We start from the raw sequence: 26582 nt of genomic DNA, 5'->3' as shown, positions 1-26582 counted from the left end.
CCTGATATCATTCCTGGGACTGTCAGCTGTCAGACGTTTCTAAATTCACCCGCGTGTCTTTCTATTTTATTCAGGGTCGGTAAAGCCCTCATTGGTGAGATTTAGATGAGAGTCAAACATGGACACACGCAAGTTGTTGGTACCCCTGGATTGGCTGCAAAAGGAAAAACAATGACAAATTGAGGAAACGGGCAGTAAAAATTATTGTACAGGTAGAATGTTTCTATTGAACTGATGGAGACACAACTGGTGCTTTTTTTGGTTTGTTTGTTTTTTTTGCAAGTTCAGTCAGCACTTTGTTTACCAACACAAAAATCAATCAGTCGCAGGTCAACGGACTTTCGAGATAATGAACCAAAACTCTCAACGATGACTAAGACCAAAATATTGTACTATCTGAAAGGGTCACGCTATCCGATCACCCATCTATTATTGATCAATGTCTTGGGGCGCTATATCAGGAGAAGTTTGGAGCTGTCACAAAGACGCACAAAGTCACAGAGCAAAGATGATTACCCATCAATTTTTATGTGGAAGGGACACCCGTTGCTTGGTAATGTTCGAATCATGTATGCAGCTGCGCCAAGGCCGATACATTTGTCTGGGAAGTCTCCCGTCTCCGTTCTTAATAATTACTTCGAGGATGCTAATGGATGACGTTCTGGGCGATTGCGTGTTTGCACCCAGACATTTAGGCGGCGCAGCTTTCATCTGGTATTATCCAAAACCTGCTTTTGGGATTAAAGCGTATTTGCCAAACATTCGTCATACCTTTTAAGATGTTTGGTTTCTGTGAAGTTCCTCCATCTGTGTTATGATGGGACATGAAAAATATCTGACAGAACGCCGCGTACACTTTGAATCCACCAAAAAAGGAGAAAACCACAGCTCTCTAATATCCAGCTTTTCAATTTAGGTTCTTCATGGCACGATTCTAAATACGGGTTCCGTGGGAGCAACGGGGGAAGACACCTGTTGAGGCGATCAATCGGAAACTGGCCGGGGCGAAAAACCCAGACTCACTGGGGATGAGCTGAAATCTGGCCAAGCCTCTTGGCTTTGCTGGATGTTGGACTGCACTGATTTGGCCTAGATTCCGTTTTTTTTTTGTTTTTTTTTCCCATCAGAAAGATATTCTTAGGCGGCTCGTTCAGGGTTATCCTTAAGGGGGGGAGATCAAAATGCTTAAGTTGAGTCAATGTTGGTTTCTCATCTGCTCTTTCTCTACAAGCTGCCATTTTGAATGTAATTTAACACATTAGAGCTTTCTGGCAGGAGAAGAATACTTTTTTTTTTTTTTTTTTTTACCAAGAAATCATCAAAATCAAATCAACAAAATCCCAGAGGGAAAATTTTCGTGAAAGTTTTGTAGTGACAGTTTCACACTGAAAACAGTAAATTTGTATACATTATATTTCCACTGACCTCCAAGACAGCGTGTGTAGCCAGACTTTTCCAAGTCTGCCAGCATTGATCTTTCTGGCAGCGCTCGTTCTTTCGTTTCCTTTGAAGGAAATACTTCTTTTGAACATGCCACACGCAGACATGAAACAGCAAATCTCTTTGAGAGACCGTTTGGCCGACTACTCGCAGCCAGTTTTGCATATAAATCCAGAAATGAGCCAATGTGTTAATTGTGCTGCTTTGCTCGTCTCTCTTTTTCCCACCCACCTCCCGAGAGGTGTGGCCGTTTGATGCAAAAACACGTATTTTTAGCACTTTAATGAATCGGGTTAAAGTGTAAAATGGCTGCAGTGGGAGGTCAGACTCTGATCATTTGTCGTCGGGAGGGACGAACTGAACCTCCAGGCACAAACTGCTTGCTTTGAGTTGCCGTCCAAATGGAACCGGGCCTGTGCCAGCCCGATTGGGGTTTCATGTTTTTCTGTCACACTTGGTCCTTAGGTATTGTTTTAAAAAAAAAAAAAAACCGTACTGTATATCTCCAATGAAATTCAGCTGTGATGACAATGAATTTGACTCCCTTGTTAAGGTTTCTAACATTCTTGAGTTTGCAAGCCACCTCCCACTCGATAGTCTTTCTCCCTTTTGTCCGTCTGACCATGGATGGTAGCGACCTTGAGACGGGAGAATTTGGAAATCACAAACCCAGTGCCGAGTCAAGGGAGGGATTAGTGTCTGTTTTCCTTGGCATGCTTTCATGGCAGAAGGTGACACCCAGACACAATGGTGAGAGAGCCAGAAACTCAAAAAAAAAAAGAAAAAAGAAAAAAAAAGCCATACGTTCAGGGTCACATATCTTCTCTGAGAACCTTTTAAATGTGTTTCCCAGTTGTTGTTGTTTTCCCTCCCATTTCGAACTCATTGGTGCTTGTCCACAAATATTGTATACACACCGACCTGACGTCTTATCATATCCCAGAACGCAATACAGTTTACCCCTCTGGCAATTCATTTCATGTGAACATCAATCTGCAGGATAGCCTCGTCGCTCTATCCATTGCCGCGTTGCTTTTATCTTTGCCACCTTCGGGGAAAGCAAAACAATGTTTTTATCATCGGTGTCTCATTTCTTCAACTCTGCCTGGGGATTCCAACCTGTGGCAGGGAAGACGCTTTGCTTGTGTCCTATAGACTAAACATTTTATGTGAATACTAAAGAGTTGAATTGAAAGGCTGGAGAATTAATGGGAATTTGAATGTGAAAATTTGGGAATTTGGGGAAATGTAGTAAATGGCTGAACAGATTGAAAGCATAATATGCAGGAAGGAAAAAAAAAGCAACAAAATAAAAAAAAATCTAGCTAGCTATAGCTATCTAGCTATCTGTCTAGCTAGCTGCTGTAGCTAGCTAGCTATAGCTATCTATCTAGCTAGCTATATTAGTGCTGTCAAAGTTAAAGCGTTAACTAATTAATTATTCCCCCAAAAATCTAATTAATCATGTATTCATTTAAATTAATCACACTATTCATTTTGACCGCAGATGATCATTTAGCTAACATCGGATGGTTATGTTATAGGTAGCACAGGTTGTGTTTTGAGCAATGAACATAACTACATGCCTTAAAGTAAAGCATAAAGCATTTCATAAATGTTTGCATATGACATTCTCAATATTTGTTTATGTAAAACTATCGGGTCACACCCCCCCCAATTTTAAATTATACAACTGATTAGAAAAAGAGGAGGATAAGAGTGTGCAGTTGAAAAATGAAAAATATGTTTTTTTGTTAGATTTTGTAATTTTATTGTGGGAATTGGGGGGGGGGGAATCAATCGTTCACGAGATGTCCTGAATGAGCTGAACAATTTGAAATTAGAGTAATAAGATGTCTCCATCAATTTCGAAGGCAATTATTTTCCTGTAAAATGTGGGATTATGCGAAAAGCAGGAATTTAGAAAAATGGTTCTCAAGATGTCCTGAATGAGGAGAACATTTTGACTACTGAAAGTTGAGAAATGTAGAGTAGAATTTGCTGAATAATAATACAATGAAATAAAACCAGTGCAGCATAACTGTGTTTCAAAAAACAACTTCTATATTAGCTCAAAGTAAAATAATGCCCTTGTTTACTTCGCCACAGGGTGTGCAGAGAGTTATATATTTTTGTTCTATTTTTCGCCTGGAAGCTGAGTTCATGTTGGTGTGATGGTGTAGGGAAGTGGTTTCTGTAATAATTGTTGCTGTAGGGCTCCATTCTGTATGTGTGTGCTTGTTTGTGTGCTCTTCAACTAAGCCGGTTCTCTCTTACCATGGCTCGGCTCACTTCCTGCAGGGTAATTGGCCTCAACTCGATGCGAAACGCCAGATAAGTTGAGCCATAATGCCTGGTGTTGATAAATATCCGCTGGGGCTTCCTCCAGTGGGCTCGCGTTTGTCAGGATCAAATGCCTGCTTGGTAATATGCATGTGTACTGTCAACTGATATGTGGACAATGTTAGGACTTAAGAATGTTAGAAGAAGAGAAAATACGATGGTGCTAGACTTCAAGACTTTTTCAAGATATGATTGACGAAACATGTAGACTGATAAAATGATTCTCACGGGCATATATTCTTTATCCTCTGCAAAGAACGATGAGGAAATGAGACCAGCCTCATGTGCATTGTGCATTGTGTCTATTATACTGCCCCCCGGTGGCCACAAGGCATGCACAACAAGGAGCAGCGCAACGTCCATTGAGTTGAGTTGAAGCAAAAAATTTAACAGATCTTCACATTTTTGTTGAATTATTTCATTGTTTTTATGAAGTAAAATATTGAAGGGTGATATTTTTCTTTTAAAGTGTATTGTGCAGTCAAAGATTTATGTTTACATTGTATTCCATGGGGGAAAATTGCATTACGTGTCCTCATAGGACTACGGTCTTTTTTTTTTTTTTTCTGTTTTTTTTTTTTTAAATACTTCAACATTAAAAATGCTCAAGTTTTCACTGGCTGTATCGCGCCGCTCTTCTGCCAGTCTGTTTGATAGTAATGGGAGCCGCTTCATGAATCATTAACGACATTTTTCTTCCAGAACAGAGTGCGATTTTGCTTAATGGACGCGGGCGATGAGAGCTTTTCCATTTTATCTGTATTATTTAAAGAGGAATAGTTGGACAACGGACGGTCAGAATCCGAGCGAGCCACAATGAGCGGCAACATTCATTATCGTCACTCGCTTGTCTCGCTCTCCTCGTTCAGCATGTCTGTAATCTGCTTTTGTCTTCCATTTTTCATGCCTTCTTTTTTTTTTTGAGTCTCGCCAGCGCCCTCCTTGCGCTCGCTTGCCTCTTTGCCGCTGTCTCCTTGTTTCCGAGGCTTTTTATCTAATCAGTTTTCAGACAGAAATGCAATTATTGCACTAATGGTAGGTTTCATTCCGGAGAGCGTTTTGCCACACTGTCATCGCACATTTGTATAAATGTGACTGTTCTTGGGGTGTTTTGAGACAAAAGTACAACTATGACTCAGCGAAAACCAACTATAGGAACCTCATGTTGTCTGTCAATTGTTATGGTCTATTTATTTACCTGTCTATGGAGGGTGACGGGGAAATTTTGAAACAGTTCGAAAAATCGGAGCGACTTTTCTCAAACCAATTTGTCATGTATGTACCTTAAGCGTGTGCCCTTAAACCGCCCCAGCACTGAATAATTAATATGCTCGTCAGTTGTTCTGCACATTCGTCTTATAAGGATCAAAGTGATTATAATGCTTAACATTGAGTGACACAGGAAACAAGGTGTGTCAGATTCCCCCCGGACAGCTCGAGGTCAGGAGGGGGTGATGATGACGTCATCAAAAATTGATTCATTCACGTGTGAGGTGTCAATCTCATGAGACTTGTAGAATCAGACAAGGGCGCTAAGCTCTGATTTGGCAATTAAAAATCTATTGATTATTGTTAAGTTGGTCAAATGAGTTTACATGTTTAAAAACAGTCACTTGGTTGAACTTTCTCTTTCTTTCTTGCTTGCTTTCTTTTTTTCTTTCTCTATAAATAAAAATGACTTGACTTTCTTTCTTTCTATTGTTTCACTCCAATCCTGTAGGTGGCAGTAATGATTATGGGTTGAACAATTTTACAACCTTTCAGAGTTGGAAACGTTCCATGCGGAAAAAATGGCACTAGGCCCAAATTGAAGCTTGGCTCTTCAACTTCAAGTAAAATACTTTATATAGTATAATTATATTGTATAATTTCAGCATAATCCGAATTAAATACTGTAACAGATTTCATACATCTCCATTGTTGCATTGAAGTTTCATTCCAATTTCCATTGGAAATTTTCCATGGAAATGTACTGTATTTAATAAATGAAGGCAATTGAATGGAAATGTATTATACCGTTCCATTCAATTTCATTTGTTACGTTTCCTCAATAAATTCCGAAGGGAATTTATTGAAAATGCTCCACCCTTTTTGCAAGCCAATATGAATGATGACTAATAGGGCACTTTGATGAATGCAGGATGTCTGATTAAAGGGGCCCTGGCTTGGAATTAGAGGTGGGAATCTTGGGGCACCTCACGATTCGATTGCGATTACGATTCAGAGGCTACGATTCGATTATAAAACGATTATTGATTTCCCCCCCAGGCAGCAGAAAAAAAACAATGTATTTTGGTGCTTTTAATGTTTTGTACATTAGTTACAAAAATAGTACAAAAGTCCTCTCAGGCCTAAATAAACTACTATTTCAGTATCAAGTTAACAGTTCAAAACAGTAAATAAAATACTCAAGTCCTCATTCTGTAACAACAGCTTTTAAGTATATTCAGTCTTCAACAGAATAAAACAGCATTGAGCAAAAATATATTATTTTTATCCACTCAAAAGTGCACTGAGGTATAAATGAAAGACAATGTGAACTACTACTTCAATACAAATGCCTAAAAAAAAAAAAAGTGCTTTCCTGCTTTTTAAGTTGTGTAAAGATGAACATGTAAACATTAAAGTTTCTCAGAGGTACCCAAAAAAAAAACCCTCAAGTGCTTTTCTGCTTTTTAACTTGTGTAAACATGAACGTGTAAACATTAATGGGATCGTTCGGCTTTTTTAACATGAATCTCAATTTGATCCTCACCTCCCGTGTGTGCGATCAGCACTGACTTCGGCGTTGGACGAGAGGAAAATAGTCCAGCAAGCTGGCTGGGGTCTCGGAAATAAAGCGTTTTTCTTCTAAAAAATTTTTGTTTTCAAAAGCGTGATACATTTCCACCACAATACTCTTTTCTGAATAAAGTCAGACGCCATTACCGCCAGCCACTACTTTTCTGTTCGTTCGTTCGTATCACTGCGCGGCGCCCTGTAGAGGGCTAACCGACGCACTGCAGCCAGCTAGCTGATACTTCCGCCTCAAGTTGTTTGCCTTTCGGAGCAGGTCTGATCCCACGAAGAGGTGGGTTGGTCAGCTCAGCTATGCTTGTTGTTGTTTTGAATCTCGGTCCGTCCCAAAAAGCGTCCCGAAGACCGCGCGCGCGCTACTGCGTTTCAGTTCCGCGTACTTTTCGCTCGGGTCACTTTAGTTTCGCTTCCCTTGGCATATTTATATAATCGGAATTTGGACGTTTGTGAATCGTTCTCGATTGTTCCACGGCCGAATCGTGAATAATCTAAGAATCGGAAATTTTGCACACCTCTACTTGGAATTGAGTGGTAGTGATGCATTTGTCTCTTTTGAAAAATAGTTGACGAAATTCAACAGGAGCATCAAATAGCAACCATTCACACACTATTATTTTAGTTTTTATTTTTATTTTGAAGCACACAGAAGATGCCATGACTCTATGGTTTTACGTCCACATTGACCTTTTTATATGGTGAGCTGTAACACGAACTCTCGGTCGGCCCGAGGGTGTTTGTCTCGCTATAGCAAAATGGGCGCTGCAATTTCAAATTGCCTGAAGAGGGCAGTAAACTGTGCCACGTGATGTTTGCCAGTTTGGCGCCTCTGATGATGATCTTTCTTATTATTGGGGGTGCTTTCATCACATTCCCGTTTTCCATTTCAATTAATCAATTACTGAGAGGCAAAAATGTTATTTTGCGTTACTTTTTTTCTGTCAAATAATTCATCGAAATTCAAGCTGTCCCAATTGTTTCTATCCATCCAGCCATTTTCTCAACCTCTCGTCATTATTCCGGGTGACATTGATGAACCGTCTGTGTGGTATATGAACCCATGCGAAGCTTCTGAATGAATTTCCTGCATTTTGACACCACGGTGGCAAAGACGGCAGGTTCAAAGAGGTGCTGGCATGTTGCTGCTTTGTCAAAACACATCGAGATGCAGCTCAGCTCAGGGTCGATCGGTGCGGGCATTGTCGGATCCGCTCCCGTCTTTTTTGTCACAGCGCTCGGCAGCCGCCCGCTTCCACGTTCCTCATCGTCATAGCAACAGTAGACGTCCCTACCTCATCTCTCGGCAAAGATGTTGAATAACGCTGAGCTGCTGTCAGTGAATGGAGCAGACAAAGTAAGAGATCCGCTATTGTTTCTGCCCCTCCTTGTTTATTGATTGGTCCTTGTGAGTGCTTGTTGGTGGATTATGATTTTTAGAATGGAAATCAGACATGTGCCAAGATGTTAGGTGGCGGGAAAAAAACGTATCCGTTATTTGCCAAAAAAAAAAAACCCTCACATGTAGGAACTATGTTGAAGTGAGGAGTTTCATTTAGACAAGTAGTTCTTTGCCGCCATTTAGTGGCTTCCATAGGCAGTTAAAAATTAACTCATTCACTCCCGGCCATTTTCACTGAAACAACCCCTTTACTGGTTTTTGACAGCTTTTGCAAGGCCCACACAGTATTGTATTCTATTGCTATAAAACATGGAATCTACCAAAAGAAAAATTAGCATTTCTTCTTTCATCAGGAAAAAAAGGTATATTTCTATCTGTTTCCGTTTTGCAGCAATTAGCATTAGAATATCGCTAAGTTTCATCCCAAATCTGTTTAAAACGGTGGGGAAAAGTTTTTTGCAACATGGCCCTGTTTGATCTCTTATACTCTTCTGCCACCTGCTGGCTGTTTTTGTAATAACTACCATTGCTTCAAGCGTTTTCTTCAGTTCCGAGGCTGCGTCAAAGCCTTTTGTATGCTCTAGCATAAAAAAAAACACATAAAAAACGTATAAATACGTCTTTGGGAGCAAATGAGTTAATGCAGTGATCTTCAAAGTGTGGTTTGAGACAAAGTGAGCAGCAAGATTTGTTGACCCTAACCCTTCTCGCCATACTTTAAATCATTTTTAGTGGTGACTTCTGAGACTCTCGAACGCCAAACTGCGAATGAAGGGCTCGCATGCAGGCACGTGTTCAGTACTAGGCTGGCAGCAAAATATTTCATTGTTTAATTTCACATTTGATTGGTCGTCAGGCACAGCAGAGAGGCCCAAAGTGGTGTTTTTTTTTTTTTTTTTTTGTGCACTTCAAGTGTATTATTTGGCCAAAAACGAGCAGATGAAATTCAACAAGCTTATTGATAGACGGTATGTGTTCTGCTAAAGGCTGCAGCTGTCAGCCGTCGCGGGTGCGCGTGCACACGTGCTCACACGTTAAGGGAGATGTATCACTCTTCTGCTCGCTTTGTTTCGCTTACTTTCATTTCCACTCGCCATGTAATTGCACGTTTGCTTTTGGGTGTTTGGTTGGGTTTTTTTTTCGTTTTTTTTTTTTTTTAATGACAATAATATATTCATGTATTCAGGAAATCTTGGGAGGGCTGAGCAAATGCCTGCCAACTAGGCTTTTAATCACGATGGCGAAAGACGTCCAGACAGCCCTTTTCTACACTCAAACGTAAATAGCACGCATCATTTGCGACTCCAAACGGGAAAGTTGGGAGCGACAGACATTCTCTGACGGGAAATACGTCCAAGATAAACATCATATATGCAAAAATGACATGTAAAGAATAAAACGTTTCCCCTTCCATTTATGGTCATTGTGCTGCTGCTTCCATTCTTTGCAGAAGATAAAGAATATATTTTTGTTATATTTTGCGTACGTATTGCTCCACCATGTGTTCAAGTAGCAATCACATCAAGGATTGTGATGCCTTATATATTATGATACAGAAGCGATTCATGAGCCCATACATTATATGGCCCTGTTTGTTAGCATTATGCTAACTAAACAGACTTCCCTATATTGTGTCCTCGTTGTGGCCTCTACAGTTGCTAGATTAAATCATCTTTTTAGTAAATGACAAAGTTACCTAGATGTACCGTTATTTTGGACGTCGCCATTTTATTTTTACGAGCAGTTTTCCTATTGTCAAACGCGACGTCTCTCACGCCAAACACTTCACGCCACACTGGCTCAGACATGCAATTAAAATATCAAGACGGCTCAGTTTAATGAGGCCACCCGTCTGCCATCCCGTCCACGTCTCTGCGATCCCGCCTCTGTTTCAGACTTTCAGACGTGCGCTCGCCGTGAAATGTGATTAATGTCAAGTTTAGTCTCCCTGGATTTGGGAGCTCGGATTTAAACGCACCAAATCAAAGGTTTGTGTCTTTCATTGAAAATCTGGTCTTGTCAGGGTCCTCATTTGGGAAATGCGAGTTGCCGTCACAAGTTTTTGTCAAGACGGGCTGTTTGGGGAAGTGTTGGATATTACTTTAAAATCCCAAATGTGGCATTTAGAGGAGAGAGAGATGTTTTTCCTTAATGTTTAATGTCAGGGATCAAGGCAGCTAAAAATGGAACAATGTTTCCAGAAATTCTTTCATTTCTTCCGCTGGCTGTGTGGCATGTAGACTAGATAATGACTGCATCAACAATGAATGAAAAGGCAGCGAGACGCGTGATTCCTTCCACATTTCTCTCCATTCCAACTTCAATATATTTCAAGTGTGCTTCCACTTTTCACATTTTTGCCAGAATTCAACATTTGTTCAAACCATAAAAAAAATAAAATATCCATTCATTCCTAATCACACATTCAGCATTTCACATTGACATCATTCCCATTTGAAAGTCAAGACATTCAGCAGATTCAATTTACAATGGGAAGGATTTTCAACATTCCAAAATTTTCACATTTTTACAGTAATTTTCAAAACTCTCAAATTCGTATATTTGTCATTTTTAACCTCTATTTCTATATTTATTCATTCAGTTGCAATTTCAATGTACTCCAAATTCATGCTATTCAGGGCTACTATTTTTCCTTATTCCAAAAATTCTTAATTTTCCGCAAACATTTTCTACCAAAATTTCACTATTAATGTCAAATGTTTCCTATTTGAAATTTAAATCGTTCAGTACATTTAATTGCCCTTGGGAAGGGTTTTCAAAATGCCAAGAATTTCCTCTCACCAAGAATTAAAAATTGTCGCCATAAAAAAAATCTATATATATTTATCCAAATTCAGATTTTTTTTTTCCTCCTTTAATTTCAACTTTTTTTTTTTACTGAGTCAGACTTTAAACTTTTTAGTTTACCCCAACAGCGATTTTCTGTCTAAATTTAAAAATAAAAGCCAAAATTAAAATTCTTTTTTTTCTCCTCTGATTTCTAAATTTTTGACTGACTCCAAATATTCTAACTTTAAATTGTTTGTCTTATCCCACATGCATTTTTTTTTCCTTCAAAATTTCAAACATTGAAAATAAACGCCAAAAATGTAAATATTTTAGTTTCTGCCCTCTAATTTCTACATTGACCAATTCAAACCATGTTGATGTTAAACTGTACATTCTCGGTCTCTGTATATCATTGCATGTCATTTCGTATCATTAAATATCACTCCACAATTTTTCATTGAGCCTCTCATCCTTCACGCGCAATTTCTGCAGAAATTGAACCCTGTTGCAATGAATTGCTCTCACCGAAAATCTTTTCATTTTGAGCTTTCGACAGCTGCGCTCGCACAGTGTAAACATCGGCCTACGCTGTCATGAATCAACGGCACGTGTCAGCTATAGGCAAGCTGCTGAAATATTAACAGGCGACGTGAACACATGAAAGAGCCCGAGTGAGACGGAGTTATATTTAGTGTTGCACTCACCCTGGGACTTTCAAGACTTTATTTTTATACTGACTTGGAGGCTGTAACGTAACGTTTTAGTGTCACGTTCTGCAGTGTTTGCTGTTCATTGACTACATTTGTTGGCCCTTAAAAGGCCAACAGGTGCAGTTCTGTAAAATTAAAGACGAAAATAAAACAGAGAATTGTGTTTTGCATGTCAACAAACCACATACAGTTTTTATCTTATTGCTCACACACAATGAAATAAACTAGACGGGCTATCAATGTTGTGTTGTCATAACCCTAAGCAATACATATTTGAACAGAAATGGCATAGCAATACTACTCACTCATACTTGCATGCATATATTCTTTATCCTCGGCAAAAACAGACATTACTACAGCTTACTAAGCAATTGTATACCAGGGGTGTCAAACATACGGCCCGCGGGTCGGATCAGGCCCGCAAATGGTTAAACCGGCCCGTGAGATGATTTTGTAAAGTTAAAAAAAAAAAAAAATTGTAATGTCGGACTAATTAACTCATTCACTCGCCGCCATTTTCACATTTCGCAATCCCGTTGGCTCCCGGCTGTTTTACTGGATTTTGACGGATTTTGCAAGGCCCACAGAATATTGTGTTCTATTGCTATAAAAGCAATGGAACCTAGCAAAAGAAAGATTAAAGTCTCTTCTTTCATCAGGAAATAAAGGTATGTTTCTATCGGTTACCGTTTTGCAGCAATTAGCATTAGAAGAGAGCTAAATTTCATCAGTTTTCACAAATCTATTTAAAATTGTAAGTAATTGAGCTTTTTTTTTTTTCTACATGGCCCTGGTTGATCTCCTTTGCTCTGCTGCCACCTGCTGGCCGTTTGTGTAATAACTACCATTTCTGCAACCGTTCTTTGCAGTTGAGAGGCTGCATCAAAGCCTTCTGTATGTTTTAGCATTAAAAAAACAAAAAAAACGTATAAATACGTCTTTGGGACACTTAAAACATAAAAAAAAACATATTTACACGTTATTGGGAGCAAATGAGTTAATCAACCGGCCACAATTAAAACCTATAGATTTGTAATTTCACAAGCAGTTCTTATCGTCTGGAACGTATTAATGTCATTTTCCTTCATTGCAACTGAGAAAGATGATTTGACATGATTACCTCCAACCTTCATTAGTAGAAAATCTGCCTTTCTGTTGACCTTTTAAGACAGTGAAAAGTCGACGGAAGCTTTTACCCCCCCTTAAACATCATCTTAAAATGAGAATGAATTATTCAAATGAGAATAGAAATGTTTGATCTATTTTTTTTTTTTAGCCTTGGAAAACCATTGGCTGCCAAAAAGCTGTATGAGCTTCGCAGCGTTCCCCCGGTGAGCAGGCTGTCATGTCACAGCACGGCTGCATAATGAGGAAGAGGAGGCGTGCGCGTGCACGTGTGTGCGTTTGTGGGAGCGACAATGAGAGACAATGATGGGAGACAACAAGGGGAACAGCAAATCCTTTTGTCGTTGCAGTGGCTTCCAAAATGTTTTCTTTGCGTCTGTTTTTTTTTTTTTTTTTGGCGCCGCTTGCCTGTTGATGTCGGTTCTTTGTCATTTTTCCTTAATGGACAAATATTATACTGTATACATGATGAATGCAATGGAATCACAACGTAATTTATAAATGTAATATGGCAGCTTGGAGATGAAAATGCAAGTCAGGGCACTTTGCTAGTCGTAATCCCTCCCCTTAGTCGTCATGGTTACGGAAGCCGTAGAGGGGTTTGGGTGAGCACAAGTGACCCTCAAAACTGAGTGATTTCAAAATTTGTGTTGCGAGTGGATGTTGAGTGATGTTTTCATACGTATTTCATAGAACACGTACACAAAAGAGGAACCCCTTTGCTAACCAAAACAGCAGCACCTATTGATGCATGTGCATGGTCCACTCAGATAAGTTATCACATGTTGTAAATTAGCTGGTGTCTTTATATGTGCTATTTGTGTTCGATACCACTTTTTTCCAGACCGATACCAACTGCCGATACCAGTAGTACATTTTGACAAATAAAAAAAATCACTAAAAGATATTTTTAAACAAATATATTTCCTTTAATTTTGACCAAAAAAACCCCTAAACAAAACAGCACAGTCACTCTTCAATCTCGTCTCAACGCTCAAAATAAAACACAAAAATGCTCTTTTAGTTTAAGATTCACAATTTTGAAGTATTTCCAAACCGGTGAAGTTTTGGTGAAAAACTGCTGCAAGCGCCACTTACAGGCAAGGAGGACTCACTTAACGTCTTCCCCCTCTGCCATCGGTCACTTGTACTCGTCTGCGTCACGAGTACTCGAGTACTTGAAAAAAGGCTGGTAAAATAAAAAAAATTAAAAAAATAAATAAAATAAAATAAAATTAAAATTAAAAAAAATATATATAAAAAAAAAGGCTGGTATCGGCCCGATACCGACACCTGGTACTCACCCATCCCTATTTAAAAAAAGATATTTGAGAAAGTGTAGACCTGACTAAGCAAGTGACCCGTCCCACACATAGCCGGACAATTAGTCATACTTTATGACACCATTAAGAAAGCAAGTCTGGGCAGATTGGCCAAATATGGTCAATGTTATGACACTCGGAGGAATCGGGCCATCCAGGATTGACGAATCAGAGAAAAAGGGGTTGTCCGACTCCTAAACAAAACCATATACTGGCGCCCATTCTCACATCAGGCCCTGCCACCTTCAACTAAGCAGTTTCCATCCAAAAATGCAAATGAGGACCTCCAATTAATATCTCCTCCCATTTGCATTTCACAAATAAATGTTGCAGCATATCTTCAGAAGAATGCAAGACAAACTACAAAACCTTTTTCCTGTCAGGTGGCACAACTCCTCATCCTCCCCGACTGTGTCGTCCAATTCACCATCTTGAGCTGGGAAAAAAACAAAAAAGATGAAGGTGGTGTTACCATGGCGGCAGCTGATGAAGGGAAGACGTGCAGCATCGTGTCTGATGAAAGGAAAATTTCCTGTGTTGGATATTCCGGGACCTTTTCTCCCGGGCTTTATTTTCAGCATGCTTTTGTTTCAATACAAGCTCACATTATCCAGGCGAGTCTCTATAGAAATGAGGCTGAGATGCAAGTCAATTAGTTGGCAGTTAATTTATGCAACAATGGGCTTTAATGAGCCATTCAGATAAATGCACAGCATAATATTGGTTTAAACCGATGTTTAATTTTGGAATGTGATTTAAGACAAAAAAAGAAAAACAATCATGCATCATGGCTGTTTCCCAGCGTGAAGCGTTCCCTCCTACAGAGCGGCCGCTATTACACAGCATGCCAATGTGGATTTAATGGATTGTGTAATTTAAAGCATTATTTATGGCTATTAAGGAAGTACAGAAAATATGAAAGAAAATTCCAAAACATTCTGAGCCAGGCTATTGTATACTCTCATTTAGGGATAGACCGATAGCCGATATTGGGCATTTTGACGAACATCGCTATCGGCCTTTTTTTAAAAGTCTGACAGCTGATATAAGGTAAATATAAAACCATTTTAATCTTGGGGAACGATTGAAGATTTATTTTTAATATTTCTATTTAAGAGATGCTGCTCGTTCAAATCGGAACCATTTCTTTTGGTTCGACATGAAAACAAAGAAATGTGAAAAATTTAGATTTGAGGTATTTTTACATTTTGGGGAAAAAAATATTTACTGAAGAATCTTATAAAGCTATTGTGTTTACTTGTCTAAGTTTCCTTTTAACATTTTAAGACGTACTGATAACCTTGGGAGCGCCCTGAACATTTTGTTAGAAATTTAAAAGGGTGTCTATTGTCTCAGATGAAAAAAGAAAAGAACTTCTACATTTTGAAAAGTCTGGGGGAAAAAAAAGGTTCAATATTAAACCCAGTTTAAGACATTACAACAGAGTACTGTAAAAAAAAATTGACACCAATATCCCCCGCCCGAATATCTGCTCTAAATATCAATTATCAGCCTCCTTGACTACCAATGATAGGTATCGTATCGGCCCTGAAAAAAAAAAAAAAAAAAAAATCATATCGGTCTATCTCTACTCTCACTCGCTGACGCCCACGTCACTCACCAGGCCAGGCTCCGCCTTAATAAAGCCTTACACAGATACTACAGTAGAACGTAAGAATGGTGTCTGTCATCCAAAAATGGTTGAATTAAATGTAGATCTTAAAAATGTTCGTTTAAATTAAAGTGTGATTCCTTAATTGCAAAGCAAATTATGGTGTTGACCAAATACATTCATCAAAAAGTTTGTCATGCCTTACTTTTCCCCTCAAATAAGTCTGACGTCAACAGTGACAATATCTTTATTTATGTTGTTATTTTTGTCTTTCTTCAACTCTAATCTCTTGAGTACATGCGTCGCAGTCTGCCCACCTCAATGTGACTCCCAGTGAGTGCACCATGAATAAACAAAAGGACACATCAGTCACTTTCTCCGCCGTCGACGTCTAAAAGGGTCAAATAAATGAATGTGATGTTGATTTGACTGTCACTGTTGGGGAGACAATACGTAATATAATTAAGTGCTTTGTTGTGTCTTGTGTCCTTAAGCCTTTCACGTTGATTTAGTGACAGACGAAAACTTAGCAGTGTATTACAATTTGGCATTTGAATATGACATTGAAGTTTTACATTGGTAGGCCAACTTCTGACAAAAGATTTTCTTGGGGGACAAAAGATGGATGGATGGATGAGAGGACAAAATCACCACCAAAGATTAACATAAACACAGATGTGTAGACTGAGAGAAAGTTAAAGTGTGTACATCCTGTATTTAAAAAGTGCATTTTCCTGAGTTAATCCGGCAGACAGCCCCTTTAACAATGCTGACTCACAGTCATTTATAAGGGTGCGCTAAAAGTAGCAAGCCATCAGGTTCAGAGGCTGCGGTAACTCAAACAATAAGTACAATCTGACCTTTACCAGCCTAGACCCAGTGTTTTCTAGGTAGCAACTCAGTGAGAGATGCAGGGAGTCATTAACTCATTAATTTGTGGGTTTTTGTTTGCTAGAGTTTTTGTATGAAGGATTTGATGCAGTTTCTGACCTGAAGTGGAAGCTTAAAGTGATGGTAGTTATTACAAAAAAAAAAAAAAAAAAAAAAGTGTGCTTCATCTGTTTCATTAATGAAAAATAACCCCTAAAAAACGTATAAATACGTCTTTGGGAGTGAATGAGTTAAGTGAACGATCAGTGCAGGGGAAGCACCCTTGTGTGTTGCTAGTGATGGTGGGCTCACCTTAAAAGACACAACCGTGAGTGAGAGCGCAACAGACAAAGGCGGGATTCGTCTCTTGTGAGTTGAGTGTCTGGCTGTAGCTCGGCCATATTTTTTAATGCATTTCCAAAAGTGAAGAGAAAACTCCAAAACGGGATTTGAGGTCTGATGTAATATTTAAGTCCAACTTACTTGTAACAGTACAATGATGTTTCAAATGGATGCAAAGTCAAGCATACGACGCAAGTGATGTCTGTAGTCTCTGAATTAGTCATAGACTTTTTGTGTTTGGGCGTATGAATGTAATCATTCCCTCTAAAAGCCACAAGAACTTGTATTTTCGCTCATAGGGGCTGGGAAGCGAAATGTTTTTTTTTTTTTTTGTGCTGAGTAGACTAAACTCTGTAAGAATATTTCAGAGGCTAAAAGTTAAATTGTGTTTACCGTGACAGCTTCCTTGTTACTTCTCGAGCGCTTAACTACTTGTAGTGTAATTTCTATTGATACGTGTTTCCCTTGGTGCTTGGTGCGGAAATCGCTAAGGGTGTATTCAGACCTGTGCAGTTTGATCCGCTTTAAACGGACCAGAGTTCGTTTCCCACGCTGCTCCGGACCTTTTGTTCAGGTCTGAATACACACAAACGAATCCTGGTGCGGACCGAGACTCACTTTTTGAGGTGGTCTCGGTCCGATTCCAAACGGACTCGGTGCGGTTCGCTTCGTAGTCTGAATACAAACCATGCCTTAGACTGCCCACAATAAAAGGACACTCTGAAATGTGCAGTTTTGATTAATTGGGGGTGGGGGCTACCCAGAAAAGCAGTCAGTATTGACCAAATTTCTGAAATGTCATCATGGATTATCCACAGCATCTTCTGTCTCCAGGCAGGAGAGCAACTTCAGTGAAAGGCTGCTGTCACTGCTTTTCTCCATTTGACATACCGAAGAAATTAAGTGAACTTTTGCTTGCTACTTTTATACATAAATAAATGTAATCTGACGGTATACGTATTCCCGTGCCTCGTGTCAACACGTGGCACAGGGAAAAGCATGCTTGTTTGTTTCGCTTGCTAATAGATTGCATCTCTCTCTGGAGGCAATTTAAATTGAAGCAAGTTAATTAAACTTGTCTGTGTTTACTCTCTCGCTCAAGAGTTAATGATTTATCTTGATTTTGCAAGGAGGCTAAGCCGCTCCAAATAAACTGAAACGTCAGGGTAAACCTTGGTAAGTCGTGTGTTTCTCTTCTTCCCCGCAGTTTATTGCCTTCGCATCTTTGTTCTTCATCCTGGTTTCCATCACTACCTTTTGCTTGGAGACCCATGAGGCGTTCCACACCATCATCAACAAGACGGAGGCGATGCGGAACAGCAGCCTGCCGGATCTGGGACCGCAGTACGAGATAGAGACCGACCCCGCTCTCACATATGTCGAAGGCGTTTGTGTCTTCTGGTTCACCATTGAGTTCCTGGTCCGGGTAACCTTCTGCCCGGTCAAGTTGGAATTTGTTAAGAGCCTGCTCAACATCATCGACTTTGTGGCTATCCTTCCTTTCTACTTGGAAGTAGGTCTGAGTGGCCTTTCCTCAAAAGCTGCAAAGGACGTGTTGGGATTCCTCAGGGTGGTGCGTTTTGTTCGTATCCTTCGTATCTTCAAGCTGACCCGCCACTTTGTGGGGCTTCGAGTGTTGGGCCACACGCTACGGGCCAGCACCAATGAATTCCTGCTGCTAATCATCTTCCTGGCATTGGGAGTGTTAATATTTGCCACAATGATCTATTATGCCGAACGCATTGGCGCGAAGCCCAATGATCCAACGGCGAGCCTCCACACCAAGTTCAAGAACATTCCCATCGGCTTCTGGTGGGCCGTGGTGACCATGACCACTCTGGGATATGGCGACATGTATCCCAAGACGTGGTCTGGCATGGTCGTGGGGGCACTGTGCGCTCTGGCAGGAGTGCTTACGATAGCCATGCCCGTGCCTGTGATCGTCAATAACTTTGGGATGTACTACTCGCTGGCCATGGCCAAGCAGAAGCTCCCCAAGAAGCGGAAGAAACATATTCCTCAGGCGGTACAGGGAGGGTCCCCGACCTACTGCAAAGCTGATCTCACCACCACCTGCAACAGCACTCAAGGTGACCTGTGCCACGTCAAAGGCGGCAGGGTGCTTGAACGCAACCGCTCAGGTGAGACCGTATAGGGGGATAAACGAGAAACCGTATCTTTAATCCATTGCATGACCACATTCGGAACTCGGATCAATCGCACATTAAATTTCCCAATTGAAATGAATGGAAATTCTATTCATCCAAAGACTCGTGACTCTACCAACTGGTAAAATTGGGAACTTGTAAAAATACTTGTGTTCTTATTAAAGGTTTACTTATTGACACTATCTTTCGTCAAAGTATACTAGTTAGCAGACGTGGGCATTCCGTCAGTACCGACGACTGTCTACCAGTCCGTCACTGATGGACTCAAGTTTTTCTGAATGATGAGAAACATTCAAAAAATGACGGACTGCAGGTGCAGTTGTGGTGCAATATTTCGCGCTATTACCGGACGCAGCGCATTCTTAGTGAATATACCCCAGAGTCTTTATATAAACTTGAAATGTAATGTAATGTAAATTGAGAAAATAGGTCTTAATGAAACTTCTCATCAAACTAAAGGTGGTGAAGTAACCTCATGGGATTTAGACTCTCACTCAACTATTTTTGGACCAGAAGAACAAATACAACGTTAATGTTAGTGTGTTTGACATGCTCACTGCCACGCGCAGTTCTGTCGGCGGACTGCAGCGGTGGCAGCGACCTGACCATGTCTCCAGAGGAGAGGGTCCCCATGCGAAGGTCGAGCACCCGGGAACACGACCGCCGAAGTGGGGGGACGTGTTTTCTACTTGCTGCTAGCGATTACAACTGCCCTGCAGATGGAGGCATAAGAAAAACCGGTATGTACCTACTGTATACTACGTACTGATTCTGGTATCCTCAAAGGTTTTTCTGTTGTAGATTTAATTTTTATAGATGTGGAGCTCGCCTTTTTGACATGGCGAAGAGTAATTACCAATAATTAGTACGAGACTGTACCTAAAGTGGCATAAATTGAAGACTGTACCCCATTTCTCACAGTCAGCAAGGATCTGTGCAAAATTGTGCTTTGTCAAAGCAGTCTTAAATTACTTTAAAAGCCATCTGTCTGAATTATCTATATAAATATTTAACCCCCCCCCATTAGTGTGATATGAGGAGACGTTGCTGTGAGGGTGGTTATTAAACTTGTTACAAATTCACTGATGAAAATTGATGGCTTGGGTATACGGGCAAACCGTTAATAGGAGGGAATCAAAGAGGGGTTAGTTTCAAACTCTCCAAATAAATCGGTGTCTTCTAGCTGTCTTTCTTAAGCCTGGTACACACATAAAGAGAATCGGGCTGTTTTTGTCACAATATTGCCCCTGCCCGACACTCTTTTTGTCTTACATGTTCATAATTGTTCAATATTTACGCCAACTGTGACGTCAAAAGGAATGTAGCCAATCAAGAGGCGCCCTAACTGAAAAAGACGGCAGTGCGCGTATACAAAAACAACTAGCATATCAGTAAAACTGTCAAGTCCGCTTTCACGCTATCTTGTTTGTTTTTGTTGTTTGCTAACACTTGCTAGCTGCCACACAACAAGCTCGACCCCACACAACAGGATAATCATTCAGGAGCTATCTAAGAATCTGTCCTTGCTGACTTTGATCACAAGGAAGGGGAAATGCTCAACTTTGATCCGATTGTTGTGATACCATTACCTCACATGAGACTTCATCGTGCCTGAATGCGATTATATAATCTGTGCATGCACTCACCATACACAATGTGAGAGTTGCTCAGTTTCACTTCCTGTCTCCTGTCTTGCCATGGTTCACTCGGCCTGGACATGGATGCCTGCCTGCCTGCCTGCCTGTGTGTGTTCATGTCCCGCACCACCTCCACCTCCACCTCCTTTGTCGCGCCCCACCCGAAGGCTACGAGAAATCTCGGAGCTTAAACAACATAGCGGGCATGGCTGGTAACTCCCTGAGGTTGTCTCCCGTCACCTCGCCCTACGGATCGCCCTGCCCACTTCGACGCTCCCGTTCCCCTATTCCCTCCATCCTGTGAGACGTCCAGCGCCGCCACACTTATTATTTTTTTTTTTTTTGCATTACCCGCTCCATATCCGATCACAAACAGAACTGTGCTAAGATATCGAAGCTGGGTATTGACCACCTGTAGCAAAGACTGATGTGCTTGGCTATCATCCTCCTGTGTCACTTGAAGTTTCCTTTTTTATTTGATATTGTCATATTGCAATAAAAAAAAAAAAATGACTGATGGCTTTCGAAGTAGCAGCCATAACATTTAATAAGACATGTTTATAATCAGGGATATTAGATGTCGCTCTATTTCGATACCTAGAGGGGAAAGATGTGCTTCCTTAAAAAACAAACAAAAAAACAGCTGTTTTTCATTGCCTTTTTTTTTTTTTTCTTGAGATGGAGCGTTTGTCATTCACACGAGCACACACATCTGTCCCTCTTCACCTGCTCATGTTTTTGCATGGACGTCACTCTGTAAACCATCGTCGTCTGCAAGCCATGTTGCCAGGGGAGACCACACCAGGCACACTGTGAAAATTTCATATATATGCCGCCATGTGAAAAAGGAAGTACTGGACACCCGCTTTCTGCTATGTATCGGGTACTGTAAGGCAAAAAAAAAAGTCGTTGACGTCATTTAACGTTTATGGCAGCATACATCACGATTTTACTTATCGTTAGTAAACGTTTTTGGCAGTCAACGAGTTAATTGCAATTTACTTTTTTTTTTTGTTCAAAAATGATCACAAATTTCAATCATTTGTCCTAGCTTTTGTTTTGTGATAAAACCACTCTGACTTTACCCTTGTAGTGTTCAGATTTCCCCCCCTATGTATTTTGATTTTTCGGACCTGATGCGTAAAATCAAGAAAGCGGGTGTTCTTTCCTTTCCACGTGCCTGCACATATATGCACATGAAAGTTGTATGTTTCTGGTTGTTCACTCTTAGATAACTGCAAAGAGATGGTGTTTACTGGTTTCACACAAGCAGAGAGTGGCGTTCTATCTTAATGGCTTTGGGAAAAGCAGCGCCTTGACAGAAAGGTAAACCTCTGCATGGCTCTGTGGGTTCATTGCAGAAACCCCTCAGCATTTGGCTCCCAATGTTGTTTTTGTTTGTTTTTTTGCACTCAAAGATGGAGGTCATTCAATAATCTATGAGATGACAGACCGGAATATGTTTGCGGGGCTTTAGTTGCTTTTATTAAATATGTGAAGAAAGTGCTTTGGGATAACATTGTTGCAAATTGACAATATATCATAAAAGATGTAACTGAATTAACTTTTCTTTTTTTTTCTTTTTTTTGGAGCAATAAACCCTAATTTCTCCAAATCAATATATTCCAGTAAACCTCATTTTAAAAACGAAGAATCCATATTTCTTCCAGAATTATTGAGGCCCTAGTGTGATATGCATAAATTTCCTGTGCACTCCAACAGGTGTGGGACTGCACACTTGGACCTCACCCATCCCTCCATTACTATACAAGTATAGCGAAGGGTTGCCTAGCAACTGGCTTGCAGATGATGCTTTTTGCACATAGATTGGCCAAAAGAAAATCTAATTTAAAAAAAAACAAAAAAAACACTGCTTTTAAAAACATCCCTCCTTGTCTGTTGACTAAATTATTGATCACTTCCATCTAAAACACAACAATAGTAATCCACCATGTTGTTTCATCTTTGTGCATGTATTTCCCAAAAACACAACATGCATGGCACCATCTTTAAATGGAGACAGGCTGAGAATTCATTTCTGGTTTGATGACCCCCCCCACCCCCCCTGGGCTGAGACTGTATAACAATATGAGGACCTATTGCAGTGGGAAGACCCCATTTGGAGGCATTCCAGCCACTCCTACAGGACAATAAAGGAGGGAATCGACGCAAAAACCACTAAGAGACGGCTGCCCGCACGGCCCGTGGCCCGGCACGCGGTGGACGGACTTCCCCCTTACGAATCCACGAGGACTGTGACAAGCATTTAATCCTGAGCAAGAGGCCAAAGCCAACAGGACACGTGCTCCAAATAGACTTGTGTAAATAAGTCACCCACGGCAGCGCATTTGTCACCGTCGGTTGCTACGTTGCACCGTCAGACACTCCAATCTCGCTATGGTCGCCACCCCCCCCCCCCCCCACCCTTGCAATAAGTGTATTAGTCGAGGCACTTTGTGTTGTATGATGGAGTGTTTTCTTATTCTGAACATCCAGTATATACGGTATAGAGAAACAACTGTTGAATCAATGTGACATCTCTGCTTTTGGTCAATTTCAGTAGGTTAAAAAAATGCTCCCGCTGTGTGTTGATGTACGTGCGTATCCTTATTGAGAACATTTTTCAAAAGGTCAAGTCGGTGGCCGTTTGACGTCGTCACTTTCCGGATGAGAGAGTATATAACCCCCCACCCCCCTCCCCAAGGTGATGCAAGCGCCATTGTAGAAGTCTCCCACTGTGCAATTGAACATGCCACGACCCTGCGTTAGTGCTGCAAATGAACCAAATGATTCCGAGCAGATGACTCCTCACGACTCAGTGGTGGCGAAAATCAATTGATTCTTCTAAATGTATCCAACTTTGTTTAGTTTTTTCTGAGTCTGGAGGAAATGTGTAGCAGAAGTTTACCAAGTTAAAAAAAAAAAAAAGGGACTTCTAGAATGGCTACTTTTTGCACAGTAGCAATTCCATGTACCCAAACAATCAGATCAGTTTTGTCATAAAAGGTGAATTAGGGCCACACTGAAAAAATATATATGACAATAAAATGATAACTTTGCAAGAATAATGTTGCACTATTAAAAGATTATAAAATTATGGGGGAGGGAAATGGTGCCGTTATCAAAGTGATCACAGTTCAACTTCAATCATTGTGAATCAAAACGGCTCCATTAATTTCCTTTCAATGTGGCAAAAATGTGCTACCAAATTGTCACTCCACCATATCGGTCTGTCAACTTGGCAAATGCACTGAAAATCAGGATCCTCCTGCATTCGTGCCACAGCGCAGATGTGCTGGCTGCAAAAATAGAGCTCAATGACTTATTCCAAAAAACTATCTTAAGCTTAATTCATTTTCATTAACGTTTAACCGCTATTATTCTCACTTTTTCCACCAAGACTGACTTTATTCTTGACCATTTCTTTCCATTTTTTTCCCCCCAGTGTGGCCCTAAAACTCCTTGGTCGATTTGCAATAATCCGAGAAACAAAAAGCGCCACACCACACTGTGATTTTCATCGAAAACTTGAGGGCTGAAGGGGAAAAAATGAAGAAGAATGCTGGTGAGGACATTGTTGACGTGTCACCCTCTGCCCACAATCCTCCTTGTGTAGTACACACGCTGCTTTACTCTTGAATTTGACAAAAGGAGTACCGTTCTTTGTGTATTTTTAGGATGATATTGTAACTTGAGAACAACAAAAAAAAAAAAATGTTTATTTTTCTGAATCCAGAACACATATTTTTGTGTCTTACTGTTCATGGCCCTTACCTGTGAAAGTCATGGTAGTCCGATGATGTGCTTCTTCTCCATTGTGTCTTCAGACGTGTCGAGCTTTTTGATCCAAGTTCACGTTTTCTATGTTTTATCGTGAGGATAAATTCTAGTTTTGAGTCTGTATTCGTGGAGCCTTTGTTGGCATTCTGAAGTGCATGCTTAAAAAAAAGGGGGGAAAAAAACTGTGTTAAAGGTTTAAAAAAATAATACTGTATATCATGTTGAGAAAAATGTGTATAAAAGTGAATACTATGTGAAAGATTCACATAAACTATTTATCTTTTAATGAATGGTTTTCTTCTTTGAATTCACCATGGGATGATTTAAAAAAAATAATAATACTAATAATAATAATCTGTCAATGTACAGGTAAGTGCCCAAAGCATACATACAAATTAGGGGTGCCCAAATTAGTGTTATTTTTTTTTCCGTTAATTTAAAGTTCCTTTAATGCCACTATTTATTTATTTTATTTTATTTTATTTTTTTTCTGTAATTAATAATCGCCCCTTACTTGGAAAGCCTGCACTGGGGGAATTCCAATTGTAACTCAGCAGACATATCTACATCAAAATTTAGCAGTAATAAATTTAATGAAATAATAACGCATAGATTTGTGGAGACTGGGGTCAAGTTGTGTTTTATCATTTTAAAAATGTGCAGAATTTCACAAGTTACTTCATGTTAAAGATTGAATAGCTCATAATATGGGAAAAAAAATGCACTGAGCTGTCACCATCGTTTTGCAAATGCAATTATGCCATCTAGTGGCAGAAAAACGACCAACACAACTCAATATCACACTCGATTTTTACGGTAAAGTACATCTTTTTTATTTTAACTATTTTATGAATTATTAAGAAATTACTGTATCAATAACTAAATGATGCAGTCAACATTTTTTCCTCTTAAGAGTACGAAAACATAAAAATATTTTATCGTTCATTTAGAACATATAAAATTTGCGATTAATCTTGAGTGAACTATTGAAGCCATCTGATTAATTACGATTACAAATTTAATCACACTTAACACAAATACATGTTAAGAAATTCTCAGTGTGCCGCTAGTACCATTGTGGGCCTCTAGCGGTACGCAAAAAAAATCACTTAAAAAAATGTGTCATGCATGTTCAGTCCTTTGCTTTGACTTTAAAGTGCAGCAGAAAATAATGAAGCTTAATTTCCAGGGTTTGTGAAAACAGATCTCTTTCAATTTGCTGTATTTCCAATCTTATCAGAAATGGTAGACATTAATCTTTACTGCCACACGTTATCAAAAAAAAAAACCTTCAATATGACAAAAGTTTTGATCGTTCACGTCATCCTTGAAAACGTTCTATTTCATCAGATTTTGTCACGTTCCATTGTAATTTTATACAACAGCAGCCCATTGAAAAGAGATACAATGCTGCCATCTGCTGGCCATAGTTAGTGTTTTTGATTCCACAACCCATTGACCAGGCAGTCAAAAAAAAAAAAAAACATGTAGTTGACGTCATTTAAAGTTTATGGTGGTATACATCGTGATTTTACTAATTGTTCTGAAATGTTTTTGGCGGTCAAATAGTAAGGGATGTGCGACTTATGGCATGTGCGAATTATAGCATTATATTACAAAAAGAAACGCTGCCTTCCTCGTTCTATAAATGGAAACTCAAGACACTGAATATTTGATTGAAGTCACATGCATATGCAAGCCAGTCAGAATACCAAAAGTAATTCCTTGTGATTGACTCTCCCCAAACGGCTTTTTTTTTTTATTTTATTTTTTATCTCGTGTACATTTCTTCAGCAGTTTTGAAAGAAATTGTAAGCGAGGCCATTCCACTCATTGATCTCTTCAACTCACGTCTCACATTAAGCACCATTTGGTGGACTGGATCTCTGAGGCATTCCAACTGTATCTTCACTCGGGTTACCATGGAAACAGCCACAGACGTACCACGGAGATGTAAACAGTCGGAGCTGGGAGTGTGTTTTATTCAAGGAAAAAGAACCCTGTGCATCCGACGTCCGCCCACAACACACTCCCATTCCCGCGGACGAGGCAGGATGAGTTTCTTAAAATGAAAGATGCTGAAAGATCAGCAGGAAGATGTGTCGATTAAAATGTAAAGTCATTTTAATATTAAGACTTGGTTTTAATCTGTCCTTATCTTGGTATTGTTTATTGTAATACAGATGGATTTATTGGTTGTGTATAAAAAAAAAAAAATACATTTAAAGAGGGCCTTCAGAAAAATAATCCT

General features: G+C 39.9%; 1 protein-coding gene across 8 annotated transcripts in view; it reads left to right on the top strand.

The window, feature by feature from the left end:
* Positions 1–24561, top strand: part of kcnc2 (potassium voltage-gated channel, Shaw-related subfamily, member 2) — a 40737-nt gene extending 16176 nt beyond the window's left edge. Inside the window, exons 2-5 of one of the 8 annotated variants that reach the window (XM_077500142.1) lie at positions 17954–18887; positions 19454–19654; positions 21783–21877; positions 22657–24561. In XM_077500142.1, coding sequence (XP_077356268.1) covers positions 17954–18887; positions 19454–19654; positions 21783–21844 — 1197 coding nt within the window. In that variant the 3' untranslated portion in view covers positions 21845–21877; positions 22657–24561. The other 7 variants (XM_077500145.1, XM_077500144.1, XM_077500140.1 and 4 more) reach the window with 7 other exon arrangements.
* Positions 24562–26582: the final 2021 nt, after the last annotated feature.

This window comes from Festucalex cinctus, chromosome 16 (genome assembly GCF_051991245.1).
Source record: "Festucalex cinctus isolate MCC-2025b chromosome 16, RoL_Fcin_1.0, whole genome shotgun sequence".
Taxonomy (NCBI): Eukaryota; Metazoa; Chordata; class Actinopteri; order Syngnathiformes; family Syngnathidae; genus Festucalex; species Festucalex cinctus.
Note: the sequence above shows the minus strand (reverse complement) of the source record. Positions and strands in the feature narration are given on the sequence as shown.